At 43.4% G+C, this 19477-nt stretch overlaps 1 protein-coding gene across 3 annotated transcripts in view; it reads left to right on the top strand.

The window, feature by feature from the left end:
• Positions 1-19477, top strand: part of PIEZO2 (piezo type mechanosensitive ion channel component 2) — a 492797-nt gene that overhangs the window by 401201 nt on the left and 72119 nt on the right. For all 3 annotated transcript variants that reach the window (XM_078060633.1, XM_078060632.1, XM_078060634.1), the window contains 9 exons: positions 2139-2315; positions 2602-2727; positions 4148-4348; positions 5129-5333; positions 5455-5556; positions 6598-6763; positions 10257-10500; positions 12750-12846; positions 13971-14130. In XM_078060633.1, the coding sequence (XP_077916759.1) occupies positions 2139-2315; positions 2602-2727; positions 4148-4348; positions 5129-5333; positions 5455-5556; positions 6598-6763; positions 10257-10500; positions 12750-12846; positions 13971-14130 (1478 nt within the window). The remainder of the gene's footprint in view (positions 1-2138; positions 2316-2601; positions 2728-4147; positions 4349-5128; positions 5334-5454; positions 5557-6597; positions 6764-10256; positions 10501-12749; positions 12847-13970; positions 14131-19477) is intronic.

Below are 19477 nucleotides of genomic sequence, written 5' to 3'. Positions count from 1 at the left end.
CCTTGAGCCTAGTTAGGACTTCATAAAATGTATCTTTCTCTAACACTCAAAATATTAAGAGTTCTATGTAAATTCATTGTGCTGTTTTTATGCTCAGTGCCTTAAATGCATACTAAAAAGAATAACAAAGAAACTTAAATTCATAGTAGCCTTAATAGGCTTACAGAATTAATTGAGGAGAAAAGAAATGTTTTTAAATATCCAAGTTAATTTGACACTGGCTGATGACGAAGGAATAGTCATTTAGCCAATCAAAATATTTGGGTATGTGTTCTGGTAAGCGCTGTAAATTGTGCAAGACTGTTGAATCTCAGATCTGTACCTCTGAAACAAATAATGCAATATATGTTAAGAAAGAAAAAAAGAAGAAGAAGAATGTAGCAGGAGGGGAAGAATGAAGGGGGGGAAATCGGAGGGGGAGAAGAACCATGAGAGACGATGGACTCTGAAAAACAAACTGAGGGTTCTAGAGGGGAGGGGGTTGGGAGGATGGGTTAGCCTGGTGATGGGTATTGAGGAGGGCACGTTCTGCATGGAGCACTGGGTGTTATGCACAAACAATGAATCATGGAACACTATATCTAAAACTAATGATGTAATGTATGGGGATTAACATAACAATAAAAAAAATTTTTTTTAAAATGTAAAATTTATTGTGTTTGTAAGCGCTGTAGAGTTCACAAGGCGGTATTTCTTTCCTCCTCAATTAATTCTGAAAGGCATTTCTTACTACCCTAATACTTCAGCGCTTCATTCTCAGAGAGGTTCCTTGCCTGGACAGTGACAAGTAGTTAAGTAGAAAAGTAGTGGCTACTAAATTACAGAATTAAATACTGTCCCGGAGTCTCCTCATTTCTTGTGTAGTTTTGTCAGCCAATCAGGTGACCATACGTTTTATAGCCCACAGTACTTAGCCCTGGCTACATGTTGAATTTTATCAACTGAGTATGTGCTATTAATGTTAATTAATTCATGCTGATTATATTAAGTGTTCTTATGACATTATTTTAACAATATCCAGATCTTATTTTAATCACATGAGTGTTTTCCACGGATGAGTGAAATGGCTGTGCTTCTATATTGTTCCATGAACTGTTGGCTATGGAGAACCATTGGAAATGATTGGACATCTTACCAGATTGATCAACACACACAGAGTCTAAAGCAAGTTGAAGTCACTGCCTCCCTCTTCATACCTGCCCCCCACCCCCACCAAGATCCTGTCTCAGTAGTGGCACGATTATCCTCTCAGGGCTCTGGCTCCCAAGCCAGAAACCTGGGAGGCGTTCCTTACACCCCCTCCTTTACCCCAGCCATTGCCACCATCCGGCCAAACAGTCAACAACTCCAGGTAGTTTTACTTCTCATCTCAAATCTGTGACTCCTCTCCATCCTGCTCCACAGCCCTAGTTGGGCCCTGGTCGTGTTCTCCTGGCAGTACCCATGAGTGGGTCTCCTCACCTCTTACTGAACTCCCATGGGTACATCTTCATTCTTCAGTTATACTTATTTCAACAAAATGAAAATCTTTCCTTAAGATTTTTGCTGGTAAGTCTTGACCCTCTATTTTCCGCACAGAGGGTTCCCAGGCCATAGCGTGGTTTAAAAGGGGTCCATAAAGTGTGACTCTCAGTTGCATCTCCAGCCTCATTTACTGCTGCCATTCACCATGTTCAAGTCCAGAATTTCCAGTTGTCTGTGGTCACCTGTCCCTTCCATGCTCCATCATGCTTTCCTTTTTGTACCTGTACATCCTTTACCTGGAAGGCACCTCTCACCTTTCTTGGCCTGGCTAACTTTATGCATCTTTCAAGGCCCAGCTCAGGCAGGATCCCTTCCAGAAAATGCTCTGGGCACTCCAGATGGGGCCAAGGACCCCTTCTGGGTCTTCTCACAGGAGCCTGTTCCCATCTATAGTTGAGACACTGCTATGCTATATTGACATCATCTGGTTATGTATCTTTCTGTCATACAAGACCCCCCCCCCAACACACACACACACACAACTAGGGCAATGCCTCGAACATGCCAGGAGTTCAGTCAGACTTTGCCAAACTGAATAAATCGAGTTGCCACATTTTGTGACTCTTGTGCCATGTTATGTATTTTTGTCCCCATTTCTGATTTTATCTTTTCAGGTGTCTCTGTTCAACTATGTCTTTTTGATTTCTTGGGCTTTTGCTCTGCCATACGCCAAGCTGCGCCGTCTGGCTTCGAGTGTCTGCACTGTCTGGACGTGTGTGATCATCGTCTGCAAAATGTTGTACCAGCTGCAAACCATTAAGCCTGAGAACTTTTCTGTTAATTGTTCCTTGGTGAGCCTCAAAGACAGGGGACTCCTCTTGCCTGGTCTTTAGGGAAGTGACACAGATTTTGGGGAGCCCACACCCCCAAGCACATTCTGTCCGGCCTTTCAGTCACCTCAGCCATGTTGGATACATCCTGGCCCTAGTCTTCTTCCCCTGCTGAGATCGCCCCCCTGAAGTGGATCTTTCCCTCCTGGTCACACTGTGTCCCTTTGCACAAAGCTTGAGGAGAAAAATCTGAACTCCTCCAATCTCTGCAACCATTTTTTAAAACTCTTTGTTCTCTTCTTTTCAGCCAAATGAAAACCAAACGAATATACCCATCCACCAGTTGAACAAGTCTCAGCTCTACAGTGCTCCTATTGATCCAACAGAATGGGTGGGCCTGAGGAAGTCTTCCCCTCTGCTTGTCTACCTGAGGGTAAGGCCTCCCTCGTACTTCGCCTGCCCCTCTGCACCGTTAACGCCTGAGAGCCTTTGCCTTGAGACCTCTGATATCGTATCTGATAGTAACCTTGCCTTTTTACGTGACATTTGGAGTCACCTTTGAAACAAATGACTAAACATTACCATCAGTGTTGCATTGTGCTGAAAAGAAATTGATCGAGTAGTTTGAGATTGATTGAATAAAGTATGACAAATATATTCACTAGAATATATAGACTATATAACCACCAAAAGATTGAGGTAGACTGATAATGTGAGATGTTGAAAGACATCCAAATTATATTAGCTTTTAAAAAAGGGCAAATTTCAGTACACCATGCATAGTGTGATCTCTTCTAGATACAAGGAAAAATACCAAGTAAAATATACGAAATTGTCTATAGCGATTATTCCTGAGAAGCAGGTAGAGCATTTATGAGAAATGTTTGTTGTCTAATTGTTTCTCTACAATGTATAATAAAAGACCTATATTATGCTGAAAGGTAATATAATTTTTTCTTCAAGTTTTTATTTAAAATTTCAGCTAGTTATCATTAGAGATAATACAATTTTTAACAACCTATCTTTGAAAAGAAACTTTGCAAATAGTCAAAACAAACATTAATGAAAGCAATATGCTTCAGACTATTCCCATTTTACTTTGATGGATAATCTGAGCTGTCTTCATACCACACAGAAGCACTTAGAAATAAAGCATTTATACTCATCACCTGGAATTTTTAAAAATACTAAGGGTCCCATTTTTGTGGGTAGCTTTCCCATTTTTTTCTCATAGGACAGACATGATTTGCAGCAATACAAATGCTACCCACCGTCAAGAACTGTTATAAGGCTAAAATAAACTGATATTTGAAAAGAGCAATCAGAATAGCACATGCGGTACCGTCAACATGAACTATTTTCATCATTACTATGATTATGTTATGGTCAGCAGCATGCTTGTCAGTCTGCGGCTCTCCCTAGCCAAATTTCCGAGGTGTTGAAAGACCTCCCCTGCAGCTTCATCTGTTTCCCAGATGGCCCTGTATCATTTTGCACTTCAAGTTGCAATCAAGTTTGGACCGCCCTCCCAAGGCAACTGGTCACTGCATCTTCCTATGGCTAGTGTTCTTTTCCAGAAACAGGAATGAGCGTCACTGGCCTGCTGTCTAGAGATTCTAGATCCTAGCATCCTGGAAATTACCCTGATTGCACAGTGCAGTTAGCCCCACCTTGTTACTATACCATAGAGAAAATGAACATTGAATTCAGGACTTCGATAGAGGTGGGATTTTATAAAGCATTGTTCTTTTAGACACCAAGAATGTGAAAAAAAAGGATTGATTATGGGGGTTACTTAAGGTGACCAAGCTAAAGCGTTTGGCTTCACACAACTGTGTTTTCTTGCTTTGTAGAATAATCTCCTGATGTTGGCCATTCTGGCCTTTGAGGTTACAATTTACCGCCATCAGGAATACTATCGAGGTCGAAACAACCTCACGGCCCCAGTGTCTAAAACCATCTTTCATGACATTACAAGACTCCATCTTGATGATGGACTTATTAATTGTGCCAAATATTTCATAAATTACTTCTTCTACAAGTTTGGTCTGGAGGTGAGTTTCCTTGCTGATGTGGGTTGGTTTTTTTGTTGTTGTTGTTGTTGTTGTTTTCTGTGAAAATCCCAATTGCTTTTTTTGGCCAGTTGGCCGCTAGAGCTTACTTGTCCATCTCTGTACTCTGATGACTGTCTCCTCAAGATCAGCATGAGGACATTCTGCTGAAGGGTTCACCTGGCCTGGTTGAAAGTTTTCTAAGACCAAGATCACTGCTCCCTACTCTGCCGCAGCGAACTTGGCCTCTCTGGATCTCTGTAGCCTTGCAGATGCATGGATATCACTTTGTCATTTTCACTGGCTTCTTTAATGTATTACAAATCTTCTTTGTGTTTTGTGCATTCTGAGAGTTTAACTTTCGCCAAAATGAACTGGTTTGACCTGAAATGGTTGATGTAGTCCTGCCTCTTAATAGAAAGGATTTGGAACAGTGGTGTTTCACGAAGAGAGCGTAGCTGTATTCTCTTCACAGTTTGAAGTGGTTCTTTTTTTTGTTGTTTTTGTTTTGTTTTGTTTTGTTTGTTTTGTTTTTTTTTTTTTTGAAGTGGTTCTTATTCACAGTGATGTAGTCATTCATTTCCTTGGAAGCAATTTATACAAGATTTTAGTCTTCACGCTGTAAGACACCCCACAGAGGCAAGGCTTGGTGAACATGTGTAGACAGACACCCCTTCGGGAATGCAGGTCTCTGAGCCACCTGCACAGGGCTGACAGGTGACACCACTCCCCTTCCCTGTAAACCCGATTTTTTTTTTTTTGCCTCTTTTCATCCTTACACAGACCTGTTTCCTAATGTCAGTTAATGTAATCGGTCAGCGAATGGATTTCTATGCCATGATTCACGCCTGCTGGCTTATCGCTGTCTTATATCGGCGCAGAAGAAAGGCCATTGCAGAGATCTGGCCCAAGTACTGCTGCTTCCTGTCATGCATCATCACCTTCCAGTACTTCATCTGCATCGGCATCCCTGCGGCTCCTTGCAGAGGTGCGTGGGCCCTTCCCTGGAAGCCAGCTGCTCTTGCAATCAGCCCTTGTGTCGTGGACGGCTGGGACAAGGGCAGGGAAGAAGCGTATTGATTTTGCTCTTTACCACTTCCGCCCTGCAGATTACCCATGGAGATTCAAGGGTGCTAGCTTCAATGACAACATCATAAAGTGGCTGTACTTCCCAGACTTCATTGTGCGGCCCAACCCCGTGTTTCTTGTCTGTAAGTGTTGGAGCCATGGGACCGCAGAGCACTGGGGTTTGGTTTTCTCTTTGCTGATCCTTCTTGGTGTGCTGTGCATCAGTGCCCCTGCTTCCTCCAATGCACTTGGTGATCATGTAAAAGCTTGTCTTGATGCATTAATATCACAAGTCCTTAATGGCTTCTACTGGCCCCCACTCCATTTGCAAAATTAATAAATAAACATTGGAAATACCATCTCCACTTCTGTAATTTTACCTCCCAACACACGCACACACCCACTCTCCAGCTGCCCCCCACACACACACACACACCTCTACTCATCCACCTTCTAGAAGGTAGACTGCAGAGGGAGGCTTTGTTTTTTGCAAAGTGGTTCTTTCACGCTGCCACCATGGACAGACCAAAGCTAATGCTAAGACTGTGGAAGCTAGGAACATGCTCCCAAATTGCAGACTCTCGAACACCAGACTGTAGCTCCAGCCCTTCCAAGGGTGGGCTGATGATCCCAACGTCAGAGCAGCCCCACCTAAGACGAGAGGGTCACCTCCAGAGGGACCATGCTGCCTCCACACATTCAGGTTTAATGTATGGGAGGCTGCCTGCCCATAACTGGCCATGATCTTCACCTGCGCTCCCCACCTTCATTGCCCTGTCCATCCACTCTGGGAAGCTTCCAGTTACAAACACAATGGGGGATGGAGAGCATGAAGAAAACCACAAGTGCCTGCCTCTACCCCAGGTAAAAAATAAAGATGGGGAAGCATATTCAACTGGCTTCCTCCAAATTTTGGTGGAGATAAATGCAAATAAACATTATCCCTTAAGAAAGTCAGGAGACTAGGGATTATCAACTGATACTTGCACTCTTCCGTGACTGTGCCCCCCCCTTGCATCTTCCATGGGGGGCAAGGTGGGACTTGGCCCCTAGATTGGAATCCAGGGAGAACTGTACACTGGGAACTTTGGGAATGTGACTCACTCATCCCTTGCGGGGACTGTCTGCTGCATCATGGAAACCTGGATGAGGAGAAGTGACTCAGCGATCCCTCTGTCCCGCAGATGACTTCATGCTGCTCCTGTGTGCCTCCCTGCAAAGGCAGATCTTCGAGGACGAAAACAAGGCTGCAGTGCGGATCATGGCAGGGGACAACGTGGAGATCTGCATGAACCTTGACGCGGCCTCCTTCAGCCAGCATAACCCCGTGCCAGATTTCATCCACTGCAGGTGAGGGTGGCTGCGCAAGTCCAAAGCCACTTCGCGTGTGCGTGTCACTTGGAGGACGTAGCTCCACTTCCAACTCTCTCTCCGCCATTCTTGGGAGACTGCGCGGCTAATGGTACACGCCAGCCTCATAAATGCAGACAGAGGGCTCGGTGGTCAAGAGGCTGAGTCTCTGAATTACAGTTCTGCTTCTGCTTTTCTCAGCATGAACCACACATTTCCCCTCAGTTTCCCTCCACTTCTCCCCACACAAACTGACTGGGGCCCGTGATATTGCCTCCTGGTGCTCCGGCAGAGACCCTTCCTCTGACTCACTGTCCCTCATCTTTGTCTTCTCTTCCTCCTCCTCTTCATCCCTGTCCCTCCTCCTTGGTCTCTCCTCCTCATCCCTGTCCCTCCTCCTTGGTCTCTCCTCCTCATCCCTGTCCCTCCTGATCCCCATTCCTCATCCCCTGTCCCTCCTGATCCCCATTCCCCACCCTCTCCCCCTTCCCCTGTCCTCCTCCTGGTCCTCCATATTCAGTGGACACCGTGGCAGGCTGGGAACCACAGCCTGTCCCATCCTGTCACTCCCCTGGCGTGCTATCTTCTCTGGTATGTGGGTTGCCCTTGTAGCACCTTCTCCCATCCAGGGACTAACCAGGCCCGACCCTGCTTAGCTTCCGAGATCAGACAAGATCGGGCGCGTTCAGGGTGGTATGGCATAGACTGGAGCACCTTCTCTGTCCTCCACTTACCTCTTGTGGCAGCTGATCTTGGCAGCATGATTGTCCCCTCAACAGAGTTTGCATTTGAACCTGACTAAATTTCTCACTCTGTGTTCCTTCTGTGTTCTCTGGGTTCCCAAGTCTTCGTGCTTTTTCTCACCTGCTGCCCCATCATGGCGGGCGCCCCTGCCTCCACGGTCAGCAATCACAGTCCAGCTCTGCCCCCTGTGGTCAAGGCCAGAAGGGGGGGGGCGGTTTCTATGCCTCCTCACCAGCCCTGCACCTCCGGACTCCCTGATCCTCACTAGTTAGCATCCACCCTCCGGGTCTGCTGTTGTCCCAGGGAGAGGCTGTGCAGCAGTGCGCAGCGTGGAGATCAGTCTTGGACCAGCCGGTGTGTCTCTCCTCACCTGAGATTTGCTCCCTGCCTTCTGAGTCCCAGAGAATCGTGTTTGCATGGGACTGTTATTTGAAGACCCTATCCCACCCCCAGCCTGAGCAAGGATTTGAACCCAATCAACCTAGCTCCAAAACCTGGCTGCTGAGGCCCATCTGTGCCTCTCAGCGGCCTAAGAGCTTAGCATGTACTGAACAAACCAGTAAGTGAGTTTGCTTTAAAATGATAAGCTAGAGGTGCCTGCATTGCTCAGTCGGTTAAGCATCTGCATTCAGCTCAGGCCCTGATCTCAGGGTCCTGGGATGGAGCCCAGTGTCGGGCTCCCTGCTCAGTGGGGAGTCTGCTTCTTCCTCTCCCTCTGCCTCTGTCCTCCCCCCTGCTCATGCTCTCACTCTCTCTCAAATCAATAAAATCTTTAAAACATAATAAAAATTAAAATTAACAATAAAACAATGAAATAAAATGAGAACCTATGTAAACCTGAAGATTCCTTTTAGGAATAATGTACCACACTAACCACTAATATAAGGTATGAATTCCACTTTTTACCTCTTCTCTGTGATACTAAGAGAAAATATCAGTGCAGCTGATCTTTTTACCTATTGAAAGAGAGAAAAATAAGTTTTTTTCTTTAAGATTTTATTTATTTATTTGAGAGAGAGCACAAGCAAGGGGAGGGGCAGATGGAGAAGCAGACCCCCCGCTGAGCAGGGAGCCTGATGTGGGGTTCGATCCCAGGATCCTGGGATCACGACCTGCGCCGAAGGCAGACGCTTAGCCAACTGAGCCACCAAGGCTCGCAAAAAAGTTTTTATCTGAAGGCAGAACAGTAAAATCCACAAGAAATCGTTAACAGCACGTGTTTACGTTTTATCATGAATCAGACAATGCTTGAACAATTCACAGTGACAGGAAATCTAGAACAAAATCAAATACCTTATCACATCAGGTTGAAAAGTTGGAGAAAGATAAGTATTCAACTCCACAGTGTACTTGAAAAACCTAAAACGTCAACTCGAAAATTTTGTGCACCACTGATTTTTAGAGTGGTATCTTTGAAAAACTGAATTATTTCAAGCTTTTAATTCCATTTCTCAGTGAGGACTGCCAGAAAAGTGCATCTCAGGCAGTAACCTGTCACACCACAGTCATGAGCAGGAAGCTAGCGACCGCTTTGCTGTGGGAGGCGCGGCATCCCCCGAGCCCTCTCTGCGGGTACATGTTTCTCTGCAGCTCTGGAAAGCAGCCTCTTCACCTCACTACATGTCCCCAGGGCTCATGCATCTGCTCCGGGGTCCCTGAGCGTCCTCTTTGGGGCACTTTGACTGGTGTTTTCCATGTGACCTTCAAATTTGGTCTTGTGATTTCTGAGCCTGAAGCAGGTTAAGTGCTGAGGAGCAGAGGCTGGGGCACCTGGAGTAGGAATGAACTGTGGGCAAGGAAGGGAAATCCACAGGAAGCACATGTTACACTAACACACACGTTTCTACCCGCACGCACACTCACTCAAAATGCCAGCAGGCCAAGTCTGCTGACTCAAAGTGTGCACGCGCGCATGCGCATGCGCACACGCACGGGAAGGCCCTGTGGGATTCCGGTATTACGTCTCAAATGAATCACCGATTTCACCAGTGATGCTCCTGGGATGCTGAGAAATACCAACATTTTATACAGTCTCCTTTGGCTATAACGTCAAAGAAGGGTGAAATATATTTGAGAGGGAAATTTCATGAAAGCATTTTAAAGGATTGAGTATTTTACTCCCAAAAGAGTAAAGTTCAAAGAAGTTTGCTTATCCAACAATGTACCTTTTAGGAACAGCTTTCTCTAATGAGGCTGAGTGTTGGACAGAGCCTCCAGCCTCAGCGTGGCTGTGTGTGCTTTGTGAGAATGCCTTCTAACCTGCAAGGAGGGATTTCCACCTCCAGTAAGACCTTCGATGTAACACAACTTGTTTTATCTATCGATTTCTAGTTCATTTAATAGAATCCAGTCTCACCTGTTCTCTTGCTTCAGGAGGCCTCTGTATCTTAGACTTACCCTTGCCATACAATTATTCATGCCTCCTATGGGAAGACGGGGAGGAATTTTGAGTACTCTAGTAATAGGCAGAAGATACTGCTGTGTGTGGGAAATTTGACCCAAATAAGGTACTGTTAAGTGTTTTCACAACTTACCTATTCGTCTATTACTAACAGGGTGAGGATTGCCTACAGATGAGGCAGTGTTAAATGAAAGATGAATACAGAGCTCACAGTATGACTTGCAAAGTGCTTCCATATTGAGTCAAATGGATGGTACGAAGTCTGTCCCTCATTACAGTAGAATCTCCTGCCTTAATTGTTTATTTATGTGTGTTGTCGTCCTTTGATGTTTCGGTCTTGTTTTCCAGATCGTACTTAGACATGTCCAAAGTGATCATCTTCAGCTACCTCTTCTGGTTTGTCCTCACAATCATCTTCATCACGGGGACAACCAGGATCAGCATCTTTTGCATGGGTTACTTGGTAGCCTGCTTCTATTTCCTGCTCTTTGGGGGTGATTTGCTGCTGAAACCCATCAAGAGCATCCTGCGCTACTGGGACTGGCTGATTGCATACAACATTTTTGTGATTACGATGAAAAACATACTGTCAGTAAGTGCCTCCCACTGTATAAAACATTTGTGGTTTTAGCACGAGAGTAAACAGTCCATTCAGTGGTTATTAAAAGCCCAATTGCCTGTCACACTCCTCTCTTAAAAGCCCCAAATAAGATGATGCAAAGTCAGAATTCAAAGAACCATTTATTACTCTTGTTTTGCCACATTAAGCAGAATCCCGTTTGCTCATGTCCACCATCTCAAGGTCACATGGCAGGAGGATAGGGATTTGTAGGAATACATTCTAAAATGTATTTTTAAGTTAAAATCCCGTTTCTTCTGAGGGATCATTTGCCACCATTCACACTTTGTGCTACAAAATGGCCCTTTTATGACCTGAATTAGTCATTGAATCTCTTCAAAACTGATATTGTGTTGGCTTACCTAGAAAGAATTATGGAAGTGTAAGCCAGTAGTGGGTGGGGGCAAAACACATCCTTCCTCTACAAAGTTTAGCTGCTCTGCTATTAAATATCCACGTCCCAGGGCACCACATTCCCCCCTGACCAAGTAGGTAACTCACTCGGCCCACTAGGCATCCCAGGATCTTTTGGGCCACAGGGACACCTTCTAAGGTATTTACTGTCTCAGGAAATTAAACAACAACCTTTCATGAGCTGAAGGAGTTAATACATCTCTCGCTGGCCCTAAGTCAGAGTTAATCCTTGCACCTGCTGCTGCCAAGTACTGATAGTGCATTAGAGGGGCCGTGAGGTAATAGCCTCCTGCTTCTCACCTTCCTGGTTACTGAAAGATGAGCTCACCAGGCAAGTCTACTATGCGGGCATTTCATTTTTTTTTTTTTTTTTTTGGCACGTGTATTGCTGTGTTTAGAGGTTTTGGAAAACCAAGTCTGTGTCACCATGAATATGTATTTGAGTCATTTATTTTGTCTAAGACCATTGAAATTTTGTCTAAGATCAGTTGATAGTAAAAGTGACTCTTATGCAGCAATTTTACCCCACCAATATTTATGTACATTTGGGGTAGTATTGAAAGTTCTTGGACAGAGAGAACAACAGAACACCATTCATTCGATAGCCAGTCTGAAAGTGAGGGATCTGTTGCCAGAGGCTGATTCTTACAACCAGTCCTGGAAACGTCTGGCCACAAAGTTCATTCATTCATTCATTCATTCATCCTGTAAACCTATATTGGAGACTTGCTAGGCACTGTTTTTGTCTTGAAGAACTAGATATAGTATTGCCTTCAGGTTTTACCCTAAGGAACTCACATTCTTAAAGGGAAGACAAACCTACTTATTAATAATTATAATGTGGTCTGTGAATGCTAAATATCACAACATTTTAGGAAACCAAAACAAAAAAGGAGTGCCTCATACCTTGCCTGAATTAACTGGGAGCAGACTTCTGGGAGGTGGTGCCATTTGAACCCATCAGAGACTTGAAAACTAGATTCAAGGGTGTCCAGAGAGACAAAGGGAGGAGGACACTCCCAAAGTAGAGAACCCAAACACAAGTATGGCCGTGTAGGACAGAGACAGTCATGTGAAGAGCATGTTCCAGTGGGTGCAGGGACTCAAGCTGAGTAACTGCCAACTTGGGAACAAATTCTAAATATACTCCCACCTCACATGTTCCCAGGAAACACACACAGTTCAGCCATCCCTTTTATGTATTGGCTTGCAATCGTTGTCTGTTTAAACTTCTTCCCCCTCAGCATGTGAACTTAACGTAAATCATTGTTATGAGAGAGACAACGACATGCCAATCAATAAAGAATATTCCTTTGCCCAGAGAATTAACCAAAAAAGGCTCAAAATGCATGTTCTTTTCCTATTTTAAGAATGCCATGCAGCTGATGTTTGTGATGATCTCCTGGCAAACAGCATAGGTTTAATTTGTCCAATCTTGTGAGATAATAACTATACCAAAATCAAAGTCCTGGGGGTCATTGTTCACCTGTTTGATATCAGCGTTTGGCTTGTTCCTACAGAAGTCCAAGATTTTCTCTATGAAAAGACAAGTGCTTCTAAGTGCTGAAATCATCACACTAAAGACTCTCCCTTTACTCATGGGGTTTATTTCCCCAAGGAAATTATGGTGCTTTTAAAGCACCAAGTGCACTACCCCATGGTGACTGAGATTTTAGGTTCTACAGGTACCTCCTGGAATCATTGGCACGGAGACTTTGTGAATTCTTACACAGGGTAGGATCACAAAGCATCAACCTCTTTTTCTGGGCACAGAGTTTCACAATTTGCCACTCCCATTTGTTTTTCAGATAGGAGCATGTGGATACATTGAAAAATTGGTTCAAAATAGTTGCTGGTTGATCCAAGCTTTCAGCCTGGCCTGCACTGTCAAAGGCTATAAAATGCGTAAGTATGCAAGGCAAATTTGGAAGTGTAAGGACAGAGAAGGAAGGATGGTTGTATTGTTCTAATTTTAAAATTGGGCCAAAGCACACAAAGAAAAGAGAAAGCAGTGACAGTCAATTTGACCTCTAGATGGAGGCAATAGGACTGTAGTTCATTATGAATCTATTGTCCATAACATGAAGTGCTCCTACTCCAGGCATCTTTGATCATCCTCTGGAAACTTCTCAGACTCTGGCAGGTCTGGGGACTAGGTGTGGCCCATTATACTCCCCAAACTTCTTTGAGTTACATTAGGAAGAGTTACAGAAGGCCACAGGCCTGTGGTGGTTGCCGCTAGAATCTTGGGTTGTCAGAAAGTTCCTCTGGCTTCCAGGTCCTTCTCTCCTCAGGAAGCTCAGGGAGCTTCAGACTCAGGAAAACAACTGGGAGGAACTTCAGGGTCTCTACAGTTCCAGAAGTTTCCATTTCCATCCCTCTGCCTCTTGAACCATGACCCAGGATAACACCATGCTCCTCCTTGGCACCCAGGATGGGGAAACTTGAACATGACACTCTCCCCACTGTGGCTTCCAACCCAGGTTATGCTTTGCCCAGGATGAAGAGTAACTGGGAATTTGTTCTGATTTAGGATAAGATGTCTGTGGATACCTCTTCTTCTAATAGACAATACTGTGTTAACTGCTCTTCTGGTTACCCCAGATCACTGTTGCCAGAAGAGGTGGTTTTGGTTTTTGTTTTTGTTTATTTGTTTGTATCAGAGCATTGCCTCTGGCACTGGGACATACAGACATTATTTCTCCATGGCCCTTGTTCAGGCAGAAAGAGATCTCTCTCCCTCTAAGAGAGAGAAACACTCAAGAGCCATCCCTGACAAAGAGACCCTCCTGTGCCTTACACTGTCAAGAGGTCACTTGTGGTCAGTCTTATGAATCAACGTTGATATTGGATTTGAAATATGTTTCTTTGCCTGTAAATAAATGCACCCATAAGTGAGTCCATGCATCAGAATGTCGCTCTTATGCCTGTGGGATTCCTCAAGCCTGATTGTGCTACAGATATTATAAAATGACAATGAAAATGGATGTTAATTTTAATTTGTTTTTTTTTCTACTTTTTTACCCCAGCTGATGATGATTCCTCATGTAAACTACCCAGTGGTGAAGCAGGAATTATTTGGGACAGCATCTGTTTTGCCTTCCTTCTGCTGCAAAGAAGAGTTTTCATGAGTTACTATTTCCTACATGTTGTGGCTGATATAAAAGCTTCACAGATCCTGGCTTCGAGGTAGGTCGGGTCATGGAATCAAGTGGTTTCTCTTAAAAAATCTGTCTGGAAGTAATATTGCAGTGTGCTGTTGCCTGAGCTTGCTTGTAGAACCCGTAAGAAATTAAGAAACTATGCCCACTCTCACCACTATTGTTCAACATAGTACTAGAAGTCCTAGCAACAGCAATCAGACAACAAAAAGAAATAAAGAGTATTCAAATTGGCAAAGAAGAAGTCAAACTCTCTCTTTTCGCAGACGACATGATACTTTATGTGGAAAACCCAAAGGACTCTGCCCCCAAATTACTAGAACTCATCCAGCAATTCAGTAATGTGGCAGGATACAAAATCAATGCACAGAAATCAGTTGCTTTCTTATACACTAACAACGCAACTGTAGAAAGAGAAATTAGAGAAACGATTCCATTTACAATAGCACCAAAAACTGTAAGATACCTCAGAATAAACCTAACCAAAGAGGTAAAGGATCTATACTCTAGGAACTACAGAACACTCATGAAAGAAATTGAAGAAGACACAAAAAGATGGAAAAATATTCCATGCTCATGGATCGGAAGAATAAACATTGTTAAAATGTCTATGCTACCCAGAGCAATCTATACGTTCAGTGCCATCCCGATCAAAATTCCAATGACATTTTTCAAAGTGCTGGAACAAACAATCCTAAAATTTGTAGGAATCAGAAAAGCCCCTGAATCGCCAAGGAAATGTTGAAAAAGAAAAACAAAGCTGGGGGCATCACGTTGCCCGATTTCAAGCTATATTACAAAGCTGTGATCACCAAGGCAGCATGGTACTGGCACAAAAACAGACATAGAGACCAATGGAACAGAATAGAGAACCCAGATATGGACCCTCAACTCTATGGTCAAATAATCTTTGACAAAGCAGGAAAAAACATGCAATGGAAAAAAGAGAGTCTCTTCAATAAATGGTGCTGGGAAAATTGGACAGCCACATGCAGAAGAATGAAATTCGACCATTCTCTAACACCATACACAAAGATAAACTCAAAATGGATGAAAGACCTCAATGTGAGACAGGAATCCGTCAAAATCCTAGAGGAGAACATAGGCAGTAACCTCTTTGACATCGCCCACAGCAGCTTCTTTCAAGATACATCTCCAAAAGCTAGTGAAACAAAAGCAAAAATGAACTTTTGGGACTTCATCAAGATAAAAAGGTTCTGCACAGCAAAGGAAACAGTCAACAAAACAAAGAGGCAACCCATAGAATGGGAGAAGATATTTGCAAATGACACTACAGATAAAGGGCTGGTATCCAAGATCTATAAAGAACTTCTCAAACTCAACACCCAAAAAACAAATAATCAAGTCAAAAAATGGGCAGAAGATATGAAAAGACACTTCTCTGAAGAAGACATACAAATGGCAAACAGACACATGAAAAAATGTTCATCATCATTAGCCATCAGGGAAATTCAAATCAAAATCACATTGAGATACCACCTTACACCAGTTAGAATGGCAAAAATGGACAGGGAAAGAAACAACAAATGTTGGAGAAGTTGTGGAGAAAGGGGAACCCTCTTACACTGTTGGTGGGAATGCAAGTTGGTACAGCCACTTTGGAAAACAGTGCAGAGGTTCCTCAAAAAATTAAAAATAGAGCTACCCTATGACCCAGCAATTGTACTCCTGGGTATTTACCCCAAAGACACAGATGTAGTGAAAAGAAGGGCCATATGCACCCCCATGTTCATAGCAGCAATGTCCGCAATAGCCAAACTGTGGAAAGAGCCGAGATGCCCTTCAGCAGATGAATGGATAAAGAAGATGTGGTCCATATATACAATGGAATATTACTTAGCCATCAGAAAGGACGAATACCCAACTTTTACATCAACATGGATTGGACTGGAGGAGACTATGCTAAGTGAAATAAGTCAAGCAGAGAAAGTCAATTATCATATGGTTTCACTTATTTGTGGAACATAAGGAATAGCATGGAGGACACTAGGAGAAGGAAGGGAAAAATGAGGGGGGGAATTGAAGGGAGAGATGAACCATGAGAGACTATAGACGCTGAGAAACAAACAGGGTTTTAGAGGGGAGGGGGGTGGGGGAATTGGTTAGCCCAGTGATGGGTATTAAGGAGGGCATGTACTGCATGGAGCACTGGGTGTTATATGAAAACAATGGATCGTGGATCACCACATCAAAAACTAATGATGTAATTCAACAGTCTTACACAATTCACAGCACCTCTGAAACAAATAATACATTATATGTTTAAAAAAAAAAAGAAGAAGAAGAAGATAGCAGGAGGGGAAGAATGAAGTGGGGGAAATCAGAGGGGGAGATGAACCATGAGAGACGATGGACTCTGAAAAACAAACTGAGGGTTCTAGAGGGGAGGGGGGTAGGAGGATGGGTTAGCCTGGTGATGGGTATTAAAGAGGGCATGTTATGCATGGAGCACTGGGTGTTATATGTAAATAATGAATCATGGAATACTACATCAAAAACTAATGATGTAATATATGGTGATTAACATAACATAATAAAAAAAACTAATGATGTATGGTGACTAACATAACATAATAAAATTTAAAAAAAAAAAGACAAAAAAGAGAAATTAAGAAATTCCTCGGCCACTTTGGAAAACAGTATGGAGGTTCCTCAAAAAGTTGAAAATAGAGCTACCATACGATCCAGCAATTGCACTACTAGGTATTTACCCCAAAGATACAAATGTAGGGATCTGAAGGGGTACGTGCACCCTGATGTTTATAGCAGCAATGTCCACAATAGCCAAACTATGGAAAGAGCCAATATGTCCATCGACAGATGAATGGATAAAGAAGATGTGGTATATATATACAATAGAATATTATGCAGCCATCAAAAGGAATGAAATCTTGCCATTTGCAATGACGTGGATGGAACTGGAGGGTATTATGCTGAGTGAAATAAGTCAATCAGAGAAAGACATGTATCATATGACCTCACTGATATGAGGAATTCTTAATCTCAGGAAACAAACTGAGGGTTGCTGGAGTGGTGGGGAGTGGGAGGGATGGGGTGGCTCGGTGATAGACATTGGGGAGGGTATGTGCTATGGTGAGCTCTGTGAATTGTGTAAGACTGTTGAATCATAGACCTGTACCTCTGAAACAAATAATACATTATATGTTTTAAAAAAAAGAAGAAGAAGAAGAAGAAGATAGCCGGAAGGGAAGAATGAAGGGGGGGAAATCGGAGGGGGAGACGAACCATGAGAGACTACGGACTCTGAGAAACAAAGTGAGGGTTCTAGAGGGGACGGGGGTGGGGGGATGGGTTAGCCTGGTGATGGGTATTAAAGAGGGCACATACTGAATGGAGCACTGGGTGTTATATGCAAACAATGAATCATGGAACATAATGTATAGTGATTAACATAACATAATAATAAAAAAAAATAAAAAGCAAAAAAAAAAGAAATTAAGAAATTCCTTCTAGGAAAACCAGTCCAAGAAGGGTTTAGCACAAGGCTTTTAAAACCTAAAATAGAAGAGTAACAAGAAAGTCTTTGGTGCCAAGTCACACTTACAAGGATCTGGGACACTATGGAAGGTCAAAGACAGACTGGTTGTCCAGAGCCTTCGCGGCACAGACCACCTCACTAGACATAGCTCATTCTGGCCTCAGCCAAAGCAGTAACACAAGCCATGTTGGTCTAGAGACTAGTCCACACTCCCCTTCTCTGACTCTGTGTTTAGAAGAAACTCCTGGAAATGGAGAAAAACACAATTATGTATTATTTTTCAGACCTTAAGTTGAGGAGTGTGATACTCCAGGCTCATTCTTTTTTTTTTTTTTTTTTTTTAATTTTTTTATTGTTATGTTAATCCCCATACATTACATCATTAGTTTTAGATTTAGTGTTCCATGATTCATTGTTTGTGCATAACACCCAGTGCTCCATGCAGAACGTGCCCTCCTCAATACCCATCACCAGGCTAACCCATCCTCCCAACCCCCTCCCCTCTAGAACCCTCAGTTTGTTTTTCAGAGTCCATCGTCTCTCATGGTTCTTCTCCCCCTCCGATTTCCCCCCCTTCATTCTTCCCCTCCTGCTACATTCTTCTTCTTCTTTTTTTCTTTCTTAACATATATTGCATTATTTGTTTCAGAGGTACAGATCTGAGATTCAACAGTCTTGCACAATTCACAGCCCTTACCAGAACACATACCCTCCCCAGTGTCCATCACCCAGTCACCCCATCCCTCCCACCCCACCCCCCACTCCAGCAACCCTCAGTTTGTTTCCTGAGATTAAGAATTCCTCATATCAGCGAGGTCATATGATACATGTCTTTCTCTGTTTGACTTATTTCGCTCAGCATAATACCCTCCAGTTCCATCCACGTCGTTGCAAATGGTAAGATCTTATTCCTTTTGATGGCTGCATAATATTCCATTGTATATATATACCACATCTTCTTTATCCATTCATCTGTTGATGGACATCTTGGCTCTTTCCACAGTTTGGCTATTGTGGACATTGCTGCTATAAACATCGGGGTGCACGTAGCCTTTCGGGTCCCTACTTTTGTATCTTTGGGGTAAATACCCAGTAGTGCAATTGCTGGATCATATGGTAGCTCTATTTTCAACTTTTTGAGGAACCTCCATACTGTTTTCCAGAGTGGCTGCACCAGCTTGCATTCCCACCAACAGTGTAGGAGGGTTCCCCTTTCTCCGCATCCCCGCCAACATCTGTCATTTCCTGACTTGTTAATTTTAGCCATTCTGACTGGTGTGAGGTGGTATCTCATTGAGGTTTTGATTTGGATTTCCCTGATGCCGAGCGATATTGAACACTTTTTCATGTGTCTGTTGGCCATTTGGATGTCTTCTTTGGAAAAATGTCTGTTCATGTCTTCTGCCCATTTCTTGATTGGATTCTTTGTTCTTTTGGTGTTGAGTTTGATGAGTTCTTTATAGATTTTGGATACTAGCCCTTTATCTGATATGTCATTTGCAAATATCTTCTCCCATTCTGTCAGTTGTCTTTTGGTTTTGTTGACTGTTTCCTTTGCTTTGCAAAAGCTTTTTATCTTGATGAAGTCCCAAGAGTTCATTTTTGCCCTTGCTTCCCTTGCCTTTGGCGATGTTTCTAGGAAGAAGTTGCTGCGGCTGAGGTCGAAGAGGTTGCTGCCTGTGTTCTCCTTTAGGATTTTGATGGACTCCTGTCTCACATTGAGGTCTTTCAACCATTTGGAGTCTATTTTTGTGTGTGGTGTAAGGAAATGGTCCAGTTTCATTCTTCTGCATGTGGCTGTCCAATTTTCCCAACACTATTTGTTGAAGAGACTGTCTTTTTTCCATTGGACATT

This window comes from Halichoerus grypus, chromosome 13 (genome assembly GCF_964656455.1).
Source record: "Halichoerus grypus chromosome 13, mHalGry1.hap1.1, whole genome shotgun sequence".
NCBI classification, from domain to species: domain Eukaryota; kingdom Metazoa; phylum Chordata; class Mammalia; order Carnivora; family Phocidae; genus Halichoerus; species Halichoerus grypus.
The sequence above is the reverse complement of the archived record's forward strand: the minus strand, read 5'-3'. Positions and strand labels throughout refer to the sequence as shown.